General features: G+C 31.8%; 1 protein-coding gene across 2 annotated transcripts in view; it reads left to right on the plus strand.

The window, feature by feature from the left end:
• Window positions 1-18,975, plus strand: part of LOC134721453 (uncharacterized) — a 57,929-nt gene that overhangs the window by 36,434 nt on the left and 2,520 nt on the right. For both annotated transcript variants that reach the window (XM_063584495.1, XM_063584496.1), the window contains exons 6-10: window positions 10,948-11,084; window positions 11,289-11,313; window positions 13,331-13,434; window positions 15,394-15,453; window positions 18,368-18,643. In XM_063584495.1, coding sequence (XP_063440565.1) covers window positions 10,948-11,084; window positions 11,289-11,313; window positions 13,331-13,434; window positions 15,394-15,453; window positions 18,368-18,643 — 602 coding nt within the window. The remainder of the gene's footprint in view (window positions 1-10,947; window positions 11,085-11,288; window positions 11,314-13,330; window positions 13,435-15,393; window positions 15,454-18,367; window positions 18,644-18,975) is intronic.

Genomic DNA, 18,975 nt, shown 5'->3' on the forward strand with positions numbered 1-18,975 from the left:
CAGGACATAGAAGTGTTTCAATAGGAAGATACACTGCCAACCAAAAGATCGAAATGCTATGGAGTTTTCTGATGCGAAATTTCACAACATTTTGGAGGAATTTGTTTAAAGATATGGTAGATGAAGGTATACTAAACAATGCCGACCCTGTGCATCTTGAATGCATACGGTTTTGTTTCCTACCACTTATTCAGAGACATTTAGACATGTTTCTACAATCATGGAACTCGCACAGAATAAGATCTCAAAGAAATGTTGAATGTCCACATGGTATACCTGACGTTATGTACTACCAACCTTTTATTTACGATAAATATGACTGCTCTTATGAATTGCCGTGTGACATAGTTGTATTGGATTACTTAACTGATATATACGCGGATGCTGTTCTACCTAGAGGCACTAAAGAAGAATTTAGACAATTAATAAATACTCTCACGTTTTTAGATATCGAAGAATTCGATGTCATTGAAACTCCAACACAGGCCAAAGAATTGTTCAACTTATTATCAGGCGTAATATCACATCATTTGTTAAATCGATAAAAAAATTACAGATTTAACATTTATTATTCATGATAAGTATCTGTTATGTCACCATGTTGTCGAATATATGGACCCGAATATATATTCGCGCATGAGCTATTTGATCTGTTGATGCAAAGAACAACATTGAAGTGCATAATGTGTACATACTAATTTTCTTGTTTTTCGTTGATTATGCTTCCATTTTGTCAGAATCGATATAAATATTGAATGAAAATGTTCTGTTGTATTCAGTATTATAAAAATAGTTCACAATAAATGCCTACTGTTTCTTTTAACAAGTCTTTCCTATGCCCGAGTCATCATTAATTTGATAACAGTCCGACACATTTAAATATGCCATACTGGTCTATTCCTTCATGATGTAGCTGAGTATCATTCAGTCATTTTTCATATCTGTTACAATAACCAAACACTTTTCCATAAAATTTAACGTGTCATACATAATCAAAATATTAAGAACAATCAAATCTTTTTTGGTGTCAACTCAATCAATCCATTTCATTCTTAATGAACTGGACAGAGTGTAGCTAAACTAAAGAGAAACACAATATACGATGTATCATGTCTGTCGTTCACGTCACTGAGTATAAAAGGGGGCATGGTTTCACATACACCACGATATTTGGAAGGTATCTAACGTCACAGTACCCGAATCGCACCGAGTACCAAAATTGCACCTACTAGTATTCAACAAAAATACTGAGGAAATCTTACTTGTTTTCATTGAGTCTAAACCCTGGGTATTTTTCGGGGTATATGTATGATTTGATACAATACACGTCATTCTACATTGCTGAACATATTTAAATATACAAAAACAGTAAAAATCAACAGATTTGTTTTTAACCGACCCTCATTGTCAATTAAAGATGCAAGTTATGATATAAGACAGACTTAATTGTATATATGTTTTATCCTTTTATTTCATGATCGATGAGATCAATGCGTTCAACGTAACATAGTCATCAAACTTGACTTATTCAGTGAGATGCAAATATCTGTATAGCTGCTTTTCATTCGTCTTTAGAAGATAATGTAAACAGGTAAATGCATGAAAAGTCGAGAAGAAGAGAAACACGTTTGTTTCTCATTACAATGCCGATTGGTTACTAAAGTATTGAAAAACACATCTTTCGAACGTAACAAAAATTAAGAAACCTTTATAGCATCAATTTAAGATATAATGATCATTTCTGATTTGAGTGGGTTTTCATTTTTCTATAGTACGATTTATCTCTGGTTAATTCAACGTCTTTGAATCTATATTGTTTTATGTATGTTGGTATAGATTAGTGCAAGACCAATTATTCAAATGTTTCCTCAACATCGGAATGGTGAATATTCGTGTCAATTCTTTTACATCACTGCACAATAAAACAATACTTTGGTTATATGTAGTCTAAAAAATCTTAAGATTTTGTCATTATCCACTTCCGATTCCAATGTATCTAGGGCATGTTATTGTAGTTACACAATAGATAAAAGTTGGTGTAGAAATAACCTGGCAAATGAAATTCATAGAGTCATATTACTAGTACCTAATGTTGCTTTATTGTTACATATATTTGTCTTTTTAAGCCGTTTTAACTATTTATGTTTTTTTTCAACCTGCACATTACGTCTGCAAGCAGCCATCTATAGACTTATTAAAGAAAACATGTCAAGTTTTACTAGGGAAACAATTGTGGACACAGTTCAGAGTGGGTAGATTGTTTGAAGGTTTGCCTGTGTTTTCTGAGAAAAAAGTTCTCTCCTTTATTCAGCATTAAACTGTCCTATGTTCAACTGTAGCAAAGTGACACTCTACCTCTGGCCTTTGTTAGTCTTGTAAGATTTTTAATTTTAGTTTCTTGTGTATAATTCGGAGTTTAGTATGACGTCCATTATCACTGTACTGGTATACATATTTTTAAGGGGCCAGCTGAAGGACGCCTACGGGTGTGGGAGTTTCTCGCTACATTGAAGACCAATTGGTGGCCTTCGGCTGTTGTCTGCTCTATAGTCGGGTTGTTAACGTTTTCACACATTCCCCATTTCCTTTCTCAATTTTACCTGTACCAAACACTACAATTATTATTTGTTTCTAATAGTAAGTTTTATTGTTAAAGACTTCACGTAGGAGACGCTAATTGCATGCATTACCAAATGATTCTTATAAAATAACCGAAATTAAATGCCAGTTAAAACCAGAGAGGAGAGTAATATAATACATTAGGTGCTTTTCAGAATGATTTGGTTTAAATTTACGAGATGATATCTGATAGTATCTGAGAACCTACATGCATGAACTATTTTTGGGAGAAATTGTATTTGCTTATACAGGAAATGAACAAATTATGACCGGAGCGGGTCCCCACTTAGGCATTCAATTGGCCCCCATTCATGAAAATTTCTGGATCTGCCACTGAGTTTGTCAAATTTTTGTTTCACAAAAAATACATTTGCATAATAATGGACTAAGCTTAAAGCAACGCAATTTACTAATAGTTTTACAGAAAGAACTCATGATCAATACAGTGATATAATGAGTACTGAAAATACACGACATTCATGTACATTAATTCTTCCTATTTATACCACAACTATGATTTAGGTAGCACTTCACAGTTCGATGTGTAGTTTCGCATTTTGATCACTTTTTCAAATATAAGAGCTAGTGTTCAATAAAATTCTTTTTTGGATAGCTGATGATTAAGATGATTAAAATAGCCTTCATAGTGAGCATCAAGATTATATAATGTATGAAATGTGGCCTGTTTTCTGTATGACAGTCTGTCTTTGCATATCCAGACCAGGCAATAGTTTGTCAATTATTGTAATATATTTTTACAACTTTTTGTTGCACGAACTTTGTGATTAATTTTGCGACAAAAATGGGTCGAGAGACACCCATTTTTTATTTGATCATTGGGTAGATTATTGTCAACAGTTTCTGAAAAGGTATCACTCAAAGGCATTGAACTTCTAGTTTGATTCAAATTTTTGGGGAATATGTGACATTTTCACCCTTCTTTTTGCAAAATGTTACGTAAATAAATGCAAAATGTTCCCATGGATACACAAAACAGGAATTATATTTCTCTCTTTTAACTTTTGAAAATCAAATCTATGAAAGATACATTTGAACATGTATAACACAAACAGTTATGTTAATGTATTTGAAAAATATGAATAGAGGATGATGAAACATTTTGTGGTTCAATTTTAATTAATGTTTTTCTAACTGTACAGTGCTATCTTGACATAAATGTAAAACTACGTGCATCAGAAGTCCAGCAAAAGACATGCACTTATCATATTATATGTTCGTACTATGGATAAACATTCGATTCAAAGCAAGTAATTGTTCAATAGGAAAAATACTGGTCAGTCCAATCGTACTAGTTAATGGGACTTGGTATGGTGACCTGTGTCCTTCTGCAATAAAACCTTTCGGAGTATCAAGTTAAAATAAAGATCAGTGTTGCTTAATTTCAAAGCGGGTTTAAATCACATTACATCATGTTCCATGATTGTGTTCGCTGCCATATTGTATAGACTTGATTGTAAATAATAAACATATGAAAAGCAATAACTTTCCTTTGCATACCTTTAAAACTCAATCCTTGTCACTAAATAATTGAAAACATGCATTTACTATTACGTTTACCCTCCTCTTTTCCCCTTATACGATTTCAAAGTTGTAACACTTGATTGTTTTGGTTCCCCTTGAGAGTTTGACTGTGTTTTTGGCAATCACACCACATGTTCTACTTGTTTTTGTTATACGTAGACATTATCTAACAACCATATACATCATATACGGAATGCATCTTGCAACCCAAGAAACCAAATACAGAGTGAGACTGTGCCTAACAACCACATACACCCCATACAGACCGTATCTAACAACACAGACACCATATACAGACTTCATCTTAAACCAAAAACACCATATACAGACTGTAACTAACAAACAGTGACACCTTATACAGACTGTATCTAACAAAAATAGACACCATATAAAAACAACTTCTATTTTGTTATACGTTGATAGTATCTAACAACCACATACACCATATAAAGACTACATATAACAACCACAGACACCTTATATATACAGACTTTATCTTACAACCACAGACACCATATAAAGACTACATCTAACTACCACGGATACAATAAAAAGACTACATTTAACAACCAAAGACACCTTATAAAGACTACATCTAACAACCACAGACACCTTATAAAGACTACATCTAACAACCACAGACACCATATAAAGACTATATCTAACAACCACAGACACCATATAAAGACTATATCTAACAACCACAGACACCATATAAAGACTACATCTAACAACCACAGACACCATATAAAGACTACATCTAACAACCACAGACACCATATAAAGACTATATCTAACAACCACAGACACCATATAAAGACTATATCTACCTACCACAGATACCATATAAAGACTACATCTCCCTACCACAGATACCATATAAAGACTACATCTACCTACCACAGACACCTTATAAAGACTACATCTAACTACCACGGATACCATATAAAGACTACATCTAACAACCACAGACACCTTATAAAGACTACATTTAACTACCACAGACACCATATAAAGACTATATCTAACAACCACAGACACCATATAAAGACTACATTTAACTACCACAGATACCATATAAAGACTACATCTACCTACCACAGATACCATATAAAGACTACATCTCCCTACCACAGATACCATATAAAGACTACATCTACCTACCACAGACACCTTATAAAGACTACATCTAACTACCACGGATACCATATAAAGACTACATTTAACAACCACAGACACCATATAAAGACTACATTTAACTACCACAGATACAATATAAAGACTACATCTACGTACCACAGATACCATATAAAGACTACATTTAATAACCACAGACACCATATATACACAGACTTTTAACTACCATAGACACCATATAAAGACTTTATCTCACTACCACATACACCATATATATACAGACTACATCTGCCTACCACAGATGCCTTATAAAGACTACATTTAACTACCACAGATGCCTTATAAAGACTACATTTAACAACCACAGACACCATTTATACACAGACTTCTAACTACCACAGACACCATATATAGACTAAATATAACAACAACATATACCATAATATGACTACAATTAACAACACCATTTGGATGGAGAGTTGTCTCATTGGCACTCACACCACATCTTCCTATATCTACATACACCATGTATATATAGACTTTATCTACATACCACAGACACCATATCTATACAGACTTTATCTAACTACCACAGACACCATTTATATCCTACATCTAAAAACTATAGATGTATACCATGTAAAAACTACATCTAACAACCACAGACATCATATAAAAACTAAATCTAACCAAAGACATCATATCTATACAGACTTTATCTAAATACCACAGACACAATATAAAAACTAAATCTAACAATCACAGACACCATATATAGGCTACATCTAACAACAACAGATACCATGTAAAGACTATATCTACCTACCACAGATACCATATAAAGACTACATCTCCCTACCACAGATACCATATAAAGACTACATCTACCTACCACAGACACCTTATAAAGACTACATCTAACTACCACGGATACCATATAAAGACTACATCTAACAACCACAGACACCTTATAAAGACTACATTTAACTACCACAGACACCATATAAAGACTATATCTAACAACCACAGACACCATATAAAGACTACATTTAACTACCACAGATACCATATAAAGACTACATCTACCTACCACAGATACCATATAAAGACTACATCTCCCTACCACAGATACCATATAAAGACTACATCTACCTACCACAGACACCTTATAAAGACTACATCTAACTACCACGGATACCATATAAAGACTACATTTAACAACCAAAGACACCTTATAAAGACTACATCTAACAACCACAGACACCTTATAAAGACTACATCTAACAACCACAGACACCATATAAAGACTATATCTAACAACCACAGACACCATATAAAGACTATATCTAACAACCACAGACACCATATAAAGACTACATCTAACAACCACAGACACCATATAAAGACTACATCTAACAACCACAGACACCATATAAAGACTATATCTAACAACCACAGACACCATATAAAGACTATATCTACCTACCACAGATACCATATAAAGACTACATCTCCCTACCACAGATACCATATAAAGACTACATCTACCTACCACAGACACCTTATAAAGACTACATCTAACTACCACGGATACCATATAAAGACTACATCTAACAACCACAGACACCTTATAAAGACTACATTTAACTACCACAGACACCATATAAAGACTATATCTAACAACCACAGACACCATATAAAGACTACATTTAACTACCACAGATACCATATAAAGACTACATCTACCTACCACAGATACCATATAAAGACTACATCTCCCTACCACAGATACCATATAAAGACTACATCTACCTACCACAGACACCTTATAAAGACTACATCTAACTACCACGGATACCATATAAAGACTACATTTAACAACCACAGACACCATATAAAGACTACATTTAACTACCACAGATACAATATAAAGACTACATCTACGTACCACAGATACCATATAAAGACTACATTTAATAACCACAGACACCATATATACACAGACTTTTAACTACCATAGACACCATATAAAGACTTTATCTCACTACCACATACACCATATATATACAGACTACATCTGCCTACCACAGATGCCTTATAAAGACTACATTTAACTACCACAGATGCCTTATAAAGACTACATTTAACAACCACAGACACCATTTATACACAGACTTCTAACTACCACAGACACCATATATAGACTAAATATAACAACAACATATACCATAATATGACTACAATTAACAACCACATTTGGATGGAGAGTTGTCTCATTGGCACTCACACCACATCTTCCTATATCTACATACACCATGTATATATAGACTTTATCTACATACCACAGACACCATATCTATACAGACTTTATCTAACTACCACAGACACCATTTATATCCTACATCTAAAAACTATAGATGTATACCATGTAAAAACTACATCTAACAACCACAGACATCATATAAAAACTAAATCTAACCAAAGACATCATATCTATACAGACTTTATCTAAATACCACAGACACAATATAAAAACTAAATCTAACAATCACAGACACCATATATAGGCTACATCTAACAACAACAGATACCATGTAAAGACAAATCTAACAACCACAGACGTCATATATATACAGACTTTAACTAACTGTTACACCAGCATTATATATACGAAGACTACATCTTACAACCACAGACAACAGGCATATATAGACTACATCTAACAACCACAGACAACAGGCATATATAGACTACATCTAACAACCACAGACAACATCTTATAACCACAGACACCATATATACAGGCTGCATTTAACAGTCAGACACCATACATACAGACTGCATAAATGTGTTAGTAGAATACCCTGGTGGTTTAGGGAAACATGTACTTCAAGCGCCCCCATAGACTTTTATCTTGTTATTGAGCGAAGGGTTTACAAAAATATTCTCCTCTGAAACTAATAAACCAAATTTACCCAAACTAGGTCACAATCATCATTAGGGTAACTAGTTTAAAAAATGTGTCCGATGACCCGGCCAAACAACCAAGATGGCCGCCATGGATAAAAGTAGAACATAGGAGTAAAATGTTTATTTTGGCTTATATCTCTGAAACCAGAGAGTTAAATTGTTTATCAGGTGAAAATCTTTCTGCTCTTTATAGTCAATTTTTATCAATTTTCATATTTTTTTGTAAATTTTTACAAAATACCTTCCACTGTAATTACTGGGCCAAGTTCATTATAGATAGAGATAATTGTAGCACACAAATGTTCAGTAAAGTAAGATCTACAAACACATGAACATCACCAAACCAACAATTTTGTCATGCATTTATCTGTGTCCATTGTTTAATATGCACATAGAACAAGGTGAGCGACACAGGCTCTTGAGAGCCTCTAGTTTATAGTTAGTTTGGATGGTAGATGCTCATAACAAACATGGTGTCGTTTAGTCTAAATTACATTAATAAATTTATGAATGCGGATATACTAGAATGTGAGTAGTGTTTTTAAATGGTTTTTTTTATGGATAAATATAAGACTACACGGAAACAACCAGTTGAGGTATTCTAGGGAAGGGATTATGACTGATGGTGTTTAACTCTACTTTCAACACTATTGTGCTATTTCGTGATAGTCGGTTTAAATATATAGATGAATTCGGAGGATGGGAAAGGGAAGAGGGCGTTATTATTCATTTTAATATGTCGCAAATTATGTCTATTTTTCAGCTCTTACAAGGTAACCATATATGAAATCTCCTATCTCCCAACCTAACAAACGAATAAATTTAAAATGGTTTTCCTCTTTATTAACAAAAGTGTAATTTGATTGACTGCTTTTTGCAAAATTTAACCCCCAGTGAAAAATATGTCATGCTTGTTCAGGAAAACAAGACTTTAAAAGTTAGATTTATAATTTAAAAACAAGGAGATGTGATATATTTCTAATTTAAATATGATGGATTCAAACAATAAAAGGAAACTTTCAAAATGGTTAAACCCGATACAGTAAAGTCGTCTATAAAAGGCTTGACATGAAAAGTGGGAAACAATTTACACACGCAATTGGCCAAATTAAACATAAAAAACAGTTACAAAATATTAACTGTGGGTCGAGACAGGAACCACCGACAACCACTAAACTACAGGTTCCTGACTTGTGCCAATACATACAGATACGAGATACAAGGGATTTATAAAAAAAAAGAGAGAGGGAGAAAAATAATCAATCTAAGAAACGTCTGGTATACGTTGTATACTTGCATATAGATCCATGATATACAATAAAAGATTTTATTCAAAGTATTGAAGTACTGAACATCGGATGATCGCAAATTCTTGTGGTTGGTCAAAAGCACATGTCATAGAAGACCATATCTCTATACCTGAAATTGAGGTTAATGTACACAGGAGTTGATAGATAGTCTGAAGTGTTGGAATATATATTAAAATCAAAATCTTGCGATAACTAAGGCGTCTTGTTAGTATGGCGATATATAAGGTGTCTAGAGCAAATCATTGCGATAACTAAGACGTCTTGTTGTTAGATATAGCGAAATATTGCGATAAATAAGGCGTCTTGTTATTTATAGCTAATAATAACGATAAATAAGGCTTCTTCGTTTTAATTATAGCAATGCATTGCTCTAAATATGATGCCTTGTTGTTAGATATAGCGAAACTATTGCGATAAATAAGTCGTTTTATTACATAAAGCAAATTCTTGCGATAATTAAGTCTTCTTACTGTTAAATATAAAAAATCATTGCGCTAAATAAAGTGCCTTGTTGTTAAATATAGCGAAATATTGCGATAAATAAGTCGTCGTATTGCAATATACAAAATATTTTCGCGATGATTATCATATATGGTTTAGTTATAAACAATAATACAAGGCAGCTCCAGGCTTCCGTAGATATCTCTATAAGTTAATAAGATATCTCTATAAGTTTATAAGATATCTCTATAAGTTAATAAGATATCTCTATTAATTAACAAGATATCTTATTTAGTATTAAGATATCTTTATTTTTTATAAGATATCTTATTTAATTTGAAAGTAAATAAGATATCTCTATTAGTTTAGAAGATATCTCTATTATTTTTTAAGATATCTTATTAAGAAAATAAGATATCTCTATTAGTTTATAAGATATCTCTATTATTTTTTAAGATATCTCATTAAGTAAATAAGATATCTGTATTATTAACTATATAAAAGATATATTATATAGTTAATAATAATCTTCTAAATTAATAGAGATATCTTATATTTTAAATATTAAGATATCTTATATATTTAATAAGATATCGTTATAAACATTTTAATAATATATCTTATTTAATATATAAGATATCTTATTTAATAAATCCGATATCTCAATCAATTTATAAGATATCTCATTTTGTTATTAAGATATCTCAATTAGTTTTAAAGTTAACTTATATCTCTAAATTAAATAAATATAATAACGGCGTGCCATATTTATGTCATAGTTTTATACTCATAAGATAACATCTATTGTCACATAATTTGAAAGCTGTTAAATTATTTAAAGAAACCTTTTACATTTCAATCGAGGAAAACAATGCCTATGCTTCTGAAAATACATGTACTAACCACGTCGGATTTGTTTTATTAATAGATGTCAAGATGGCGAGACAGTCAAAGAAGGTGACAGATTTACTGACCGATCATGTGTTCTTAATCCACTAACTAAACCTTTATTTACAACAGAAAGGACGAGTTCTACTACTAGATCAAATTCAACTTCCAATGGAGGTAAACGTTCTTTCTGTATTTATTTCCAAATACTAGTAAAATGTTTGTTCATTTCAATCTATTTGTTTTTTAAATCAATGGACTCCATTGCGTCAAAGCAACACTTAATATTCACGTTAAAGAATCTTTTTCAATGAAGTAAATGTTCCCATTTTTTTCTAGACGTATAACAAAAGTAATGTAAGTCTTTTTATTTTATTTCAGAATTTCCTATAGGAGCTGTAGTTGGGTAAGTTACTTCTTGTTATTTTTATAAATATACAGTATACTACATAATCAAAACCAAGTGATAGAGGTGCAGGTGTATACCGCAGTTGTAGCGCTACCACAAATGATAAAACAGTTAGTTCTCCAATCCAGTCAATGCCCCAAATACTCGTGTGAGATTGCATTCAGTTACTGTGTTTTACAAATGTAAAGGTTTTAGCATTACAAACGACATATTTCTTAACCTCATAATTAAAATCATTCGATATTCCTTTTATAAGTCCTCTACCGACAAAATCCATGGATATTTCTAGTTCGGACTCTGTCCATCTGTCTGTCTGTCTGACAGACCGTTCGTCCGTCCATAAAATCAGTTTGGTACACTTTTTGTCTTCGTGCTTAAATATATTGATTTGAAATTTGATTTATTGTATCCTCATGACAAGTTACATATCAAGTTTGAATTGTGTTCTCGTCTGAAGATTGTGTTATTGAACTTAGAAAATTAACTTTAAATACTAAATGTTCTGCACTTTTTTGTCAAGCTTACAGATACTGAATCTTTTATTAGTATTAAAAACATTGTTGTGACGTCATTCTATTGTTTAATTCGTTCTTTATTTCAGTGATTGGCCTATATTTACTTGTCAGAAACCATTATGTTACCTTCAACTGTCCAATAATAGCCCTCCTATTACTAAAAAATATTAAATAGTTGCAGGTTTTAAAACTGATTCCTACAGCTAAATGCTTCTCCAATCACTGAAAAAACTATCAATTCCGCGAATTTTTTTCATCATGTGAAAAAATACAACCCAAGAACAAATGACAATTACAAACAAATATTTTATTAAATTCATCTTCCAATACAATGATTTTGTCACTTAAAACGGTATCTATAGAAAAAAACAATCACTTTCAAATTAATTTAAACACTACCAAAAGATTTATACTCGTCCGGCTTTGGTTATTAAAATGGACCTCTGGTGTTGCTCATACTTCAAGCATCTTTTTCATCTACAATTGATATGAAAATAAACCCAATAAAGTATTGTTTCTAACAGTTGATAAATCGCGTCGCAATTCAGATACGATAAATAACCTTTACCTTACCCTATTGAGAACTTGCTGCTTGAACTAGTGGACTTCAATAGTTTTTATAATTTTCAGGTTTTTGCGTTGATTTACAAGTTGTTGTTTTTTTAGTGTAATATAATTGCTTGAATATGAATATAATGCAACACTTCGCCTATGAACGACGATGTATAGAGAAGGACGAATACTGCTACATGTAATGACGTACAAGCTGATGTTTATTTGTCGCATAAATATGTTTCAATGACATTTTTGTCCAATTTTTGTATTGTACCTTCGATAATCATCCACTTAGATACAAGAAATTAACTGAAACTCGTAAATCAATACATGTTCTTAAAAATCAACATTAGCTTGTACAACGAAATCTTAATCGGTTGGGAACTCTATATTGGAAATACTCACAGAATGCATATTTAAATATTCGAATATCTGAAACTAATTTGTCGTAATTGAACTTGATTATTGGTCGTTAATAATGGTCTGTTACTTTTTTCATACTACCTTCAAGTGTATAATATATATGAAAAGACTATTAATAGCTCGTTTTTGACCGGTCTTAGAAGCCTCTGATTTGATTACAATTAAATACCGTTTATTAGTCAAATAAAAAAGACATGCGACAACCCATTATCCAGGAAATTTTACATGGGAATTTGTCGAATCAAAGTCCTTATAACAGTTGCACTAAACATGCTAAAGGCAATGGTACCATACCGCTGTGTAATATTTATTTATCGATTTAACTGAAACAAATCAGGGTCACAAACCAAAACCGAGTGAAGTTCATGATTAATAATAGGAAAAAAAGGAACAACATAAACATAGACCTGCTACAAAACAAACGTAAACATAAATAGATATAAACCAAAAGTTTTACTGATAAATTTATATAAAACAAATTCCAAAATTGTCCTTTGAATTGTTCCTTTTTTTTATTTCAGTTCGATATGTGGTGTTGGCATTATTATTCTTCTTATAGTCATAATATTTCTTCTACTAAAAAAGAGGAGAAAAGGGCGAAAAAGAAAGCAAAAGAAAGAAAATGGTAAATTAATATGAGATATGACACCACATATTACAACGGTTGTTGCCAAAACATTAATGCATAGCGCAAACGGTATGAAGTTTTCATGACCTCTATTGACTTTTCTATTTACAACAACTAACTCATAAAACACTTGTTTTTGTCATTAACCCTAACGTGTACTACAGAAAATATGTTTGATAGGTAAAAGATTATAGAAAACTATACTTTTATCTTTGAGCAATTTCTTTCCTGATCATGCTCTTTTTGAAAATGAGACAATAGTCGCACATGTAGTTTCGATGTTCAATTTTTTTTTTATCTATTTGACCTTAACCAAACTTTGCAAATAAAACTCTTCATTAGAATCCAGTCAGTAAATGTGACGAAAGGGAAGGGAAACAGTTAAAACAATTTTTAGTAATTAAATTTTTTTGGTATCCTATATTAAAAGACTATGACAACCTGTGTCTTGTGAATTAAAACACTGTACCAATAACCTACAATGTTGTCTCCAGTTGATTTTTGTTGGAGTTAGATATTGTGGTCATTTAGTTGAATCTCTATTTTTTTCATTACTGTCATTACCGTGTTACTTATAACGGGACGACCTGCATGAGCTATCTATTTCTGTGTGTGTTACATTTTAGTGTTGTGTTTCTGTTGTTTCGTAGTTCCTCTCTTATATTTGATGTGTTTCCCTCAGTTTTAGTTTCTAATCCGGATTTGTTTTTTTTCGATCGATTTATGAATTTTGATCAGCGGTATACTACTGTTGCCTGTATTTAAGGTAGCACAATACAAAGACTGTTTTACTTCCAATCTCCAAACATTTAAAATGCTGTTACTTTCTTAAGACTGCATACAAATTAATAAAAGAGGTATATATAGATAAATAGAAAAGATTAATCTTTTAAATGAATGAAATATTTTGGGTTTGCAACTATTATGCAATCAATTATTATTAGATTAATGTCGAAATCTTGGTCAGTTCACTTGAATGAATTTAGCTCTTTCATCTCTATAACTATATAGGAGATTTTAACAAAATCTGAATCAACACAACAGGAGCTACAAAAAGGTGTCTAAAATTATCGCTATTGTATTCAATTCTCTCATTAATCTCTATTTAGTGTAAAAATCCTTACCACATAAAAGTAGATAATATTTGATTAGGTGTAAAATTTGATTGATACATTCTATCCAAAATCTGAGACACCCTGTTGTAGATAATGGCCTAGGAACAACATATAATAAAATCAACCATCTCGGGATATCCATGAAGAAGCTAATTTCATTTGAAAGTGGTAATTTCTTGTAACATTTTGTAGACACCAAACAACAAGAACCCCACCGAAAACTAGGTGTGATCTCAGGTGCTCCGGAAGGGTAAGCAGATCCTGCTCCACATGTGGCACCCTTCGTGTTGCTTATGAGATAACAAATCCGGTAAATAGTCTAATTCAGTAGGTCACATTCATGAAAGGGAAGGGGAAGAGTAATCTATTAACTATCCATAAATACCACTTTTATAAATGTTCAAGCATTATAAAGAAAGTTACAGCATTTTTAAACTGGGGAAACGGAGGTATATAATCTTAGTATTGCCCGAGTTTGCTTTTGGGATATGAAATAACAGGCATGGCACGTGTTTTGTGGATTTAAAATTGGCGCACATACTTGTGGCTGACAATCTTGCTGTTATTGGTAGCATCTAAAAGCGCACGTGCAGTTTTCGTTAAAACTTCACCCACCCCAAAACAAATAACGCTTAACATCGTCTTCAAATATTTTGCTGTATTTGTAAAGGGTTTGATAAGTCTTTATATCTAGTATTAAAGGACAGTGTGTTAAGTTGATTACATGTACATGTTTCATGTCACGTGGTATGTGCTAAACATGCAGTTAAGTGTCATATGCAAGCAATTGAAAATTTGTGTTGTCCATTATTATGAAATTATATCTGTTATAAATATATAGCAGAAAACGGAGAAACAGAACTCTTGAAAAGTGGAATTGAGCATGAAGAAAACAAAGACAGTAAGTAGAAAATTTATTTTTATTAGCATACCCATGATCATGAATAAAAAAAAAGGCAACAGTAATATACCGCTGTTCGAAATTCATAAATCGAATGAGGAATCCGGGTTACAAATAAAATCTGAGGGAAACACATAAAATATAAGAGGAGATCTACGACACAAAAGAAACACAACACTTAAATACAACACATAGAAACGAACTATAATATAACAAAGCCATTTTCCGGACTTAGTACAGGACATAATGAGAAAAAAATAGTATATTGAACTTGATTTGGTTGCTTGCAAAACCTCCCTCTTTTATGGCAAATTTAAATATATCATTAAAATGACAACATTACTTGACAGGACTACAATACAAATGAATGGGAAAACATACAGGACAGAGAAACACACAAATAATAGCTATCATAAGGTACCAGGCTTATGATTTAATACGCAAATAATAGCTAGCATAAGGTACCAGGCTTATGATTTAATACGCCAGACGAGCATCTAGTAGTTAAATTATTTCATTGATCATTTCTGTCTTATCTTTTTAGAAATATATTAGATCAAAATATTGTTACTAATAAACTAGAGCATAAAGTTACTATTTATTAACTTTTTTGTTTCATATTTCTGAAATTTAGAATTGAGCCTTCCTTTGTTTTTCATATTTTCAATTTTCGAGGAAGATAGTAAAAAATAAAATGAATTAGAAATATCAATGTCCAAATATCGTTAATTCAGTAACAATATTCATATCAAGATAAAAAAAAAAAAAATTGTTGTTTTTGAAAATAAATATATCGAATAGGTGATCATATACAAAGGCGACTGGAGATTAACATAGGTTATATACCTATATGGAGTTATTTTCTTTCAGAACGTCAGGTCATTCTTTTTCAGAATCAACCCGGACGATACCATGTTTCAATGGTATATGCTCCAAGGCATAAAATAATTACCTGTGTAAGGTCATTATTTTCCTTGATAAACATGCAATCTATGATTTACATCAAAATTTTATTCGTCTAATAGTTTTTTGTTGCCGATTTGGAAATTTATTTTCTGAAGATCAACCGATGATAGATGTAAAAGAAACCGTCAATGTAGACCTGCAATTTAATTTTAGAAACAAATAACGTGAAGTTTTGTTGATTTATCGCTATAATAAAGAAACATAATAATATAGGTCAGATGAATTTTAATGTATACTTTCATAAAATAAATCCAGATTTAACATATTCGTGTGTAAGATTTTGAAAATCTTATTGAGTCAAACTGAATAGATTGATTCCTTAACGTCCAGTGGCAAATATTTCATGCATGTTCAGAACAATACACACTGAATAGGAAATCATACTGTGACCTACATGTATTTATATTCGTCTTCGTGTCAGTTCGTAACTTTTTAAAATTTATGTATACCTTTTACTCTATCAAATGACCAACTAAAATAATCTTATATTCTATTGAATAACATTAACGTAACTCACGAAAGGGTCGGGCGCGGAGGTATATAATTTTATCTTGATTATCTTTTAACAAAATGTATTGCTATTCGAAAGACAATCTTTCTGAATTTTTCATTCGATTCAAGTAAAATGGTTAAATAAATAACGACTTTTCCGCGATAGAAATAACATAACAAAACGGAAAAAAAACATACCCCCTCCTCCTTTTCCATAAGCTAAGTGATACAATAAATAACTTACAATGTGTCTTGTATTTGTCATACACCGTTATCGGATGGTACCAATACATTTGTGTCTTACTTCATGCAGTTACAGTAATATTTTTATTGTGTATGGATAACAATTTTTAGGTTTATATCTAAGTTATTTAGTGAGTTTTATTTCACATTTTAAATGAGCCGCAGGGCGTATTAAAACCTGAACGCATTAGCAAGGAATATCCCACTTTAGTGTTGTCGGTAAAAAAGGATACTAAATTTTACAAATCTTGTTAAAATTAATATTTTTTGACGGTATATAAGTCAGATAATGCATATTTTAAGGTTTTTCTTGTCGTAGAACACACCTCGGGGTGTCAGGATTGTTCAAAGAAAGACCTCCCTCCGGTCGGTCTTTCATTTGATCAATCCTGACACCCCTCGGTGTGTTCTACGACAAGAAAAACCTTAAAATATGCATTATCTATAACATAACAATATTAAGGCAAAGTAAAAAAGAGGAATTCCCTCCTGACGAAATCAAGTACTATAAATCAATGATACAAGCAAAATCAACTGCCTTATTACTGAATCGGTGCAGACATGACATGATCCTTCAACGTAGTTTAAACGTATGCATAGATTCATTTTCAGAGTTGACAACTCATTATAACTTGTAAATACGAACGTAAGTGATAAATCTGATTTCTTATTTATAAGCACTACATTAAGTAAGTGATAAATCTGATTTCTTATTTATAAGCACTATATAAAGTAAGTGATAAATCTGATTTCTTATTTATTAGCACTACATAAAGTAAGTGATAAATCTGATTTCTTATTTATAAGCACTATATAAAGTAAGTGATAAATCTGATTTCTTATTTATTAGCACTACATAAAGTAAGTGATAAATCTGATTTCTTATTTATAAGCACTATATAAAGTAAGTGATAAATCTGATTTCTTATTTATAAGCACTATATAAAGTAAGTGATAAATCTGATTTCTTATTTATAAGCACTACATAAAGTAAGTGATAAATCTGATTTCTTATTTATAAGCACTATATAAAGTAAGTGATAAATCTGATTTCTTATTTATAAGCACTATATAAAGTAAGTGATAAATCTGATTTCTTATTTATAAGCACTACATCTCTTTCGATTAGAAAGCGCATATTTCGGTGTTTGCTCTTAGTATAACGTAAATCCAACTCATCTTTATATTGACTCTTTTATCATTTTTTTTTTAGCAATGGATACTTTAAAGGAGGAAACTATGAGTTATAATAGTGGCCTTAAGGAAAATAACAAGAAAGCTACTGCAGTCCCTATTGACGAAGAAGAAACCTTTGAAAAGCAACCACCAAGAAACACAGAAGAACAAAATATCCCTACTGATGATACAGTGCGCTTTGATGAGGAGGAAACATCTGGAAACCAACCACTTCGAATTTCAGGACAACAAAATATACCTTTTGCTGATGAAGAAGAATCTCAAAGGGGTGCAAGAGGCAGTGTTGCTGACGGTAATATTTAAATCTCACTGCAATTCACAAATTAATGAAATACAGGATAACCATCAGTGTATGACTTACAAATTAATATAATCACACTACCAGTTTCAGTCATCACAAATTGTAATAAAATTTGAGATAAGCAGCTCGGTTTATGGCCAAAGTATGGCTGGAACAGCTTATCACTCACATAAAAACTTGGTGTATAGGTTGTCTCTTTCGGCCCAAAATTTATACACGTTGCCATTTTCCGTTCGAAAAAATAAAGTACGCATTTTTGTTTAGGGGCAAGATACACCCGCTTCCGAGTGTTGTGATGAAGACCCATTGATGGCCTTCAGTTG

The sequence above is a fragment of the Mytilus trossulus genome, chromosome 6, assembly GCF_036588685.1.
Source record: "Mytilus trossulus isolate FHL-02 chromosome 6, PNRI_Mtr1.1.1.hap1, whole genome shotgun sequence".
NCBI classification, from domain to species: Eukaryota; Metazoa; Mollusca; class Bivalvia; order Mytilida; family Mytilidae; genus Mytilus; species Mytilus trossulus.